The following is a 7,578-nucleotide window of genomic DNA, read 5'->3' as shown; positions in this document are numbered from 1 at the left end:
CATCCGATTAACTAGCCCTGAGTTCTGACAGGATGAAAAGGCTTCCAGCAGTTCAAGGGTTGTTTTTACTATATAAACAGCTCTCAGATGGTTGAAAATGCATGGAAGCAACAAGTCAAACCTCTGGCTTACATCCATGCTCCTGACAACCTTGAACCTTGTTCCCTGGACCCTTGGCTTTGGACTCTGACCCTGGACTACGTTGTGCGTTTTGGCTTTAGACTCTGACCCTGGACTATGTTGTGTGAGTTGGCTTTGGTATTTGGATATCGGCTCTGCGTTCCCTGAATTCCTGACATAGGACTGGCTTATTGGACTCTGCTCTTGTAACCTCCGGGAACGTGACATTTTCCATGTTCATGAGATGTTCAAGCAGTGATTTACCATTGGTGATACCTAGGATGCTTCTGAGGCTGAGTTGAGTATTGAAATCAAGTAACCTGAAGCCTTAGCAATGAACAATCCTGCCTCCCCCATTACTCATTCCTCTTTAGGAAATGCTCTAATTTAACACTTTGGATCCCAGAGAAGCTCCACGAATAATCCAGAATGGACATATCCGGAATGCTTTGCTACTGCCAGTAACATAAAGGATCTGATCCCCCCCAACTGCTGGGAAATATTTCAAGGACCCATTGAACGGAATCCTGGATGCATCCTGATCTCAAATCCATCTTCTCATTATTAAGGGGAATGGTCAGAAACATGGAGTAATGATCTCCAAAACATATGGCTCTACTCTGAAAAAGGAGAAGGACACTCCTTGTCTCTTTAGAAGTGTGTGTGCAGGCTTTGGGGTCACTTCAAACATCCTTGGCTCTGGGGAGGCAACCAGCCTTCTTTAAATAGCATTAAGAAAGTTGAGCACTAATTGAGCAGCAGAACTTCTGATATGGCATTAGATTCTGTGCGTCTGAGTCCCTAGATCATGTCACTGCTCGTATTAAGGCAAAACAGAAATGAAAACAAGAAGAAAGAGATGGGTAGTAATCAAATGATGTCTCAGGAACAACCTCTAGAACTATTGAAAGGCACAGTTGACTAGTTCTTGACCAATAAACAGCCCCAATGAAATGGATCAACATTTTATTAATGTGCTAACGATAGAAGCCAATATGGAAAGAAAGTTGAAGTGAGAACAGAGAAGGGAAAAGGAACTACATAGGAGAGAAAAGTGCCTTTATGGATGAACTCACACTAGGGTTTGGCCCATGAAGGAAGCATGATTCCTCCCTAGAGCCAGGCACGGGAGAGCCAAATCCGAGCTCTTCAACATTTATGGAGATGCAGATGTCTTCACCTTCTCCTCAAAGGTCTACGGTCGTGCTGACCTGCAACACATGGGGAAAGTTTGTTAGCTGCTTGTGCAAGAGATTAAACAGTTGATGAAATTGCAATCTCATTCGAAGACTTGGTGCTCGTGGACAGAAAGCCTTCTGAGTTAGCAAAATATTGTGAGACAGGATTTCAAGTAAGCATGAAATGGCCTTAGAAAGTTGTTGTGGATGTCTGTGTGTCTGTAGAGAACTGTGGGACTGAAATGGTAAATAAAAGTGAGACCTCCTCATCCTTCAACATTTAATCCCATAGAAAGGGTTCTGTAGAAAGTGCATTGGAATGGGAACTTCTACTACGATCATTTGGAAGTTCTAGATCCAGTCCACCAACAATTCCTCTGGAGGTGCCTCTGTACATTGAAGCCAGATTTGTATGATTTATCATCCTAAATACAGAGTTCTGTGCCGGATTCCTGCTAGAACATAACCTATGAGAAGAACTAGAACTTCGGCTCTGCTACCCAAGTAGTTCCACCCTTTTACAAGGACTTTACAAAGGAGTCAGTCTACGTGAAAACCAGTTTTGCTGTTGACCCATCTTAGAATGTCACAAATAATATCTTTCCATTGCAGGTCTTTTTGTCACAAGGGAATGTTCAGAATTCGCTTACTTATCCTTACAAATTCTAATGGCATAATTGATTAAAACTTAAAAAGTAATCCAAATCTTTGAGGTTAATTTATCTGAATTTTAACATAGTCAGAACTTCAGTGGCCAGAATCTTGTTGCTGACACTTATCGCACTAGAGTAGGCCCATTGAATCTACAGTGAGTCAGTTCCTCTGTATCTTATATTGATTTAAGTGGACCCCCTCTTCTGTGACATTTGAGGCTCAAGTCTCTATGAAAAAAATCAACAGAGCATAAGGAGGAAGAGCTTCAATGGTCCCTTATTGATTCAATGGGCCTACTCTAGGGCAATTCCTGTGCTGAGGAACAGGATTGTAGCCATCACATAAACACTGAATTCTAAATTTCTTACAAGAAACAAATTCTACATCTACTGGACAAGATAAATCATGGGAGCCATGCATTCATATTTGACTAGAGCAAGGTTTTTGTTTAGCTGTCTAAGGAAGGTTAAGCAACTTTCCTTAGACCCAAGTGCCAGGAACATAGCTTTTAAGGGAACAATGGGATTCTCACCAGCACATGAGTGGATAATGAATTTGGGAGCTGAAACTGCTTTGTGTCTTTTCAGATCACATGCGTACATGTGCAAGAATTCCCACGCTCTTCATGGAGGAGCTACATGTCTGGAGCTTGGCAAAAAAAAAAAATCCTTTTGAATTACAAATCCCAGAATCCCCCAGCCAGCATGATAAATTTGATAGACATATTGATGGAGCAATTGGTCATGTGACTTCCATTATGTAGTCTAAAGCAGCACAATATGCAGGCAGTTTGAATCCCATGGTAAAAAAACTGTCCTTCAGGAGATCAAGGAGCTTCTGAGATTCTCAGGTGGAGAAAAACTGGCTCCTTTAAGTTAGAGTTTTGGCTTTGACGTAGTTTGGAACTCCACCTGACACATATACAACATGAGCCCTCCCCAACTGGAATTATTCCATGTTTTCTAAAAGTAGTTGAGAATTTTCAATGGGGAAGAAGTAGCATACTAGGAGATGAAGACTGTTCTGTTCACCCACGTGTCCTGAGCATTGTCCCTGGGATTCCATATTCTCTGTGTGTTATTGGAGAAAGGCACCAAGGTGTGAGATACGAATAGGCATAATTCTTAAATAAAAGTTGTGCAATCTCCCGGAGCCACATTTGTAACCCTTTAGCTGAGGATAATACGACAGTGTGGAAAAATTCCTTTTTTAGATTACATGTCAGGGGAATCTGGGGGAAGACGGGTGCCCAGTGGCAAGGCTGGTAAACGTCTCTGGAGCTCCATTCCACAGAAGTAAAATGTCTACGCTCTGCCTTTACTTGGAAGCAACCCCTCCTAAGAGAAGCGCTTCCGTTTGCGCTGTGGTGTTAATGAGCATGTATGGCTGCAACCCAGTGCAAGAGACTCTAGTAAGATTGACTAGAAGAGACAAAAGGCAGTACACTTCTATCTGGAAACTCTAACAGTTTGCAGGATAAGGAGGTCAGCTGGACCTCTCTGGAGCTAAAGCTACTTCAGCTGAAATTCCATTTTCTTGCTCTATTTTGCATTAACTGGTAAAGTTGCTTTGGAATCTGGGCTTAGCCACAAAAGACACTTCCAAAAACCTTGTCCCATTTCCCCAGTGTAAGAAAAGGAGCAAGGGGATATGGGTCCACCTTGCCATGAGGAAAGGTGTATCTAACCATTTGGGCACCTGAGGCAAGGAGATCCACGTTCCCTCCATTCCACCCTGGGGTGCGAGTGTTGGGCCCCCCCTCAAGAACGAGGAGGAGGAGAAAGGTTGCCCTTTTCCAAAAAGAAAGGGGGCACTTCAAAGAAGAAAGGGAAACTGGATCTGTTCTGGAGGTGTTGCTACATATATCCTTAACAGCACTAGATTTGGTTCAAAAGTTTGCTCCTCTCAGATTCTGTTACCCTGGGGGCAAAGCTCAAGTTCCCCTTCTCTGTTTGCGGTGCTTGGCATCAGGATTGTGGACAGCGACCCCCTTTCTCAGATGCCTTTGAGTGTCTGACATCCAGAGAAGATGATGCCAAAGGAAGCCTGCTAGCCTTTAAGGTGCCTCCAGACTCTTGGATGCTTTGCAACACATTAACATGTCTACTAGTTGCACAGCTCATTGCAGAAAGACGGAGAGAGGAAAGAAGAGGCAAGTCAAAAGGGACCTGAAATCCTTTGCTCCAGGGATGATGAAAAGCTTATTACGTATTAATGGCTGCTCCTAAATAAAATAAGTCAAAAGTCAAGAGCAACATGAAGTCATGAGAAAATAAAGAGGGGGGAACGGGTGAAAAAAGTACAATATTTTAACAAGGAAGGGAAGAATGTGACAAATATATGACTTACCAGTGATGGTGAGATGGGATCCTTGTCCAAAGAGTTGACCAGTCTTAAACCGTTCAGCGCAGAAATAATCTGCCTCATCTTCAGGCTGGGCATTAGTTATGGTTAAATAGCCAGTGTTCCCAGAGGCTGAGCCGTTGAATCGATCTGGGATCCCTTCTCCTCGGGTGCTGGAACCGTAGAGCACAAAGCGAGGGTGCTGCTTGGGTCTCTGCTGAAGCCAGAAGACGGAATCCCAGCTCCCATCACTGCTCCTCTTGCAGGAAATCGTCACAGTTCCTCCTCGAGACACAGAGGCCGAGGCAGGCGGAGTCACTCTCAGCTGTGAACGGATACCTTGGGAAGGTGAAGAAGCAAAAACCATGAGCATGATACATTTTCTGTTCTCTGAAACACCACAAAAGTGTTAAGTATATGTGCTGAGTATCTGTGGCTAATGCGTGATGAAAACCAGCATGTAGCTGTGAGGCGGGATGTTCCTTCTCTAGAGACTTACCTGAGAGGAAGCTGAGGAGGGTGAGAAAAAGCACAGCCCAGGCCATGGTGAGCTCTCTCCGGAGGCGTCTGACTTTGCTTCAGGAAGATACCTGGACGGAATCTCCACCTCCTTCTTTTAAACGCTGCAGGACCAGAGAACAGCCCCTTCATGCAAATGTGGCCTCTCCTCACTGGCCTGGGAAAGATTCCTAGCTGTCTTTCTTAGCACTGTGCCAACGAATATAGGAGAAGGGCTCAGAAATTTAAAAGATTTGTCTCCTTTATACTGTACATGTGGCTGCTTATTTTTGGTTTTTAAAATACCACAAGAATTTTTTTTTTTTTTTTTTTGGTCTCTTGCTGGAACACTTACAGAACCAGGCTTCAGAAGAAGTGAATACCAACCAGGCAGGGGTGGATTTAACATTAAGCACAATAAGCACATGCTTAGGGGGCATCAAGGGAAGAGGGGGCACCACAGAAATTTTCCATAGCCAAATTTACCATGGGCCACTTGCTGGAATACTGCAAACGGAGCAGCCATGAAAAAATTACATACAGATATATACAATAATAGCAAGAGCGCTCAGAGAGCGTAGACCTCCACCAAGGGTCATGAAAAAAGGGGGGAAAATACCCCCCACCCCATAAATGAAAGCAGGGGGAAAATTTGTATGCAGTCTGTGGAATTTGTATACAATCTGTACAACTTCGGTAGAAAAGAAACAAAGACACACATACTCCGACAAAAACATAACCTCCTCGGTGGAAGTAAAAATAATATTGATAGCAATGATAGAGGTTAATGATACAGTATATATTAATTTTGGAAATACAACAAAATTAGAATCTGGTAAGTTTAACTGCCCCAGGGTCCACGGAGACTCATGTGATCGTTCTTGTGTAACTTCTAAGTCTTCTTCATGCCGGCTGTCCCGTTCAGTTGTCCCCTGAGGCTGTGCAAGGGTCACTCAGTATCCAGCATGCCAACAGGCAACAACACACAAGCTAACAGACTTTGCCTCAGCCTCGCAAGTGTCTTCTGCTCTTGTGCTTTGGAAGTGGCATTTTCCACTCAAAAAGAGGGACGGATGCTCTGTTATCTGACGGACGTATGCCAACACACCGAGATTTCCATTTGATAATTAATTTTTTAAAAAAAATAAGGGAGTCGAACGACAGTGGGCAAGGAAGGTGGGACCCACACGCCAGATGCATAGGAAATGAATTGGCTTTGGAGTGCACACTCAATGGTTGTACAGCATGATGAAATGTGGAACAAATATAGTATCAAGTGGATCACATTAAAATGTAGCCATTAGTCCTTAGGATGCCACAGAATCTTTGTTTGTCTATCTGTCTGTTTTGCTTTCATTTTGGTTTGGTTTTGATTCATCTGATAGCCTTTCCTTGAATGGCTTTCCGTTTACAAATGCATTTGCTAGACATTGCAGCCCAGTTTTGTGGGTGGGTTGGGGCATTTTTAAAAAGGCCTTTGCATGGTTTTAACAGATTTACCTCTGCTTTAGGTGCCTGATTGCCTGGAGGGAGACCTCTGTAGATCTGTGGCTTTTTTGGACTAAAGCACACATCTGGGCCCCTGTCCCTGAAAGGCAAGGAAGCTGTGAACCCGTGAACCAATCTGAGCTGTTTAGTACTTTGCAGAGTTCCTCACTTAGTGGTTTGCAAATGTGCACACACCACTCTGGCAGATTAGTTTGCCTGTTTTGCAAGGGTTGCTTGTTTTGGCTACTTGTCTGCATGTGATTTTTGTACTTGGGCCAATCCAGCTGCCAACCTCAGGGTCATGTGTTGCACAGCCAAGGGTACACTTTGCTGTAAACGTACAGCAGAATTCAACGAACCTGCGCTCCATCTACCAATTAAGGACAATGCCTTTCACCGGGAGAGAGAAAGAGGTCTTTTGCCAAGAGCCACCCCGCATTGGGAACCCATATTTGGAAAATGCTTTGCTTCGGGATTACCTGGAATCGCACCTGCCCACCAAGGTCTGTCCTCTGTTGGTCAGGTATTCTCAGGTTAAGTGTATGCCTCACAAAAGAGGGGGGAGATCTGGAAGTGGGTAGCCACGGCCGGTGGGTTAACAACACGTAGATGGTGGCAGTCCTTCCGAGCAAGTACACAGCAGCACCTCTGCTTGTATATGGATAAGCCAATAAAGAAGCTGGGGTTTCTGGATGCTGGTGGATTCCCATCAGCCGCAGTGAATATGGGCAGTGGGAACTAGAGTCTCCCAGATCCAGATAAAGCCTACAGGGGTTCAGTCTTTTCCCCAGAATCCTGATAACCTGTCTACTTTGAAGAAGAGCCCACTGAATTCAATCAGGCACTAATGTGGGAATCTGCTAATGTATGTCTTCTTGATTTGTGCCATCAAGTTGCATCACAACTACAGTGACTCTAAAGGGATGCTCAAGGTGTTTGAGACATTTAAGAAGTCGTTTCACTATTGCCACCCCCTGTGAGTTTGCAGGGCTGAGCAGGGATTTGAACCCAGACCTCTGTGGTTCTAGTCTATCACTCTGTCCACTACACCAGTGGTCCCCAACCTTTTTGGAACCAAGAGACCAGCTGGGGTGTCTCTGCTCCTAAACATACACTGGCCTGGCTTCCCTTCCAGGATCACTGCATGTACACACACCGAGTTGGGAGGGGCGGGGAACTAAGTGACTCGAGACTCAGTCTTGGGACTTGGGACTCATGACTTGGGAATGCCAACACTCATACTCAGACTTGGGACTCGTCCCGAAGACTTGCCAACATCCCTGCTTGTGAATGAGGG

At 44.5% G+C, this 7,578-nt stretch overlaps 1 gene segment (V, D, J or C); it reads right to left on the bottom strand.

The window, feature by feature from the left end:
* Positions 1-1,069: 1,069 nt before the first annotated feature.
* Positions 1,070-5,027, bottom strand: LOC140702684 (immunoglobulin lambda variable 2-23-like). The segment is given in 3 exon segments: positions 1,070-1,331; positions 4,302-4,634; positions 4,795-5,027. Coding segments are annotated over 3 exon segments (414 nt in total).
* Between the last annotated feature and the right edge of the window lie 2,551 nt (positions 5,028-7,578).

The sequence above is a fragment of the Pogona vitticeps genome, chromosome 14 (genome assembly GCF_051106095.1).
Source record: "Pogona vitticeps strain Pit_001003342236 chromosome 14, PviZW2.1, whole genome shotgun sequence".
Classification (NCBI taxonomy): Eukaryota; Metazoa; Chordata; class Lepidosauria; order Squamata; family Agamidae; genus Pogona; species Pogona vitticeps.
Note: the sequence above shows the minus strand (reverse complement) of the source record. Positions and strands in the feature narration are given on the sequence as shown.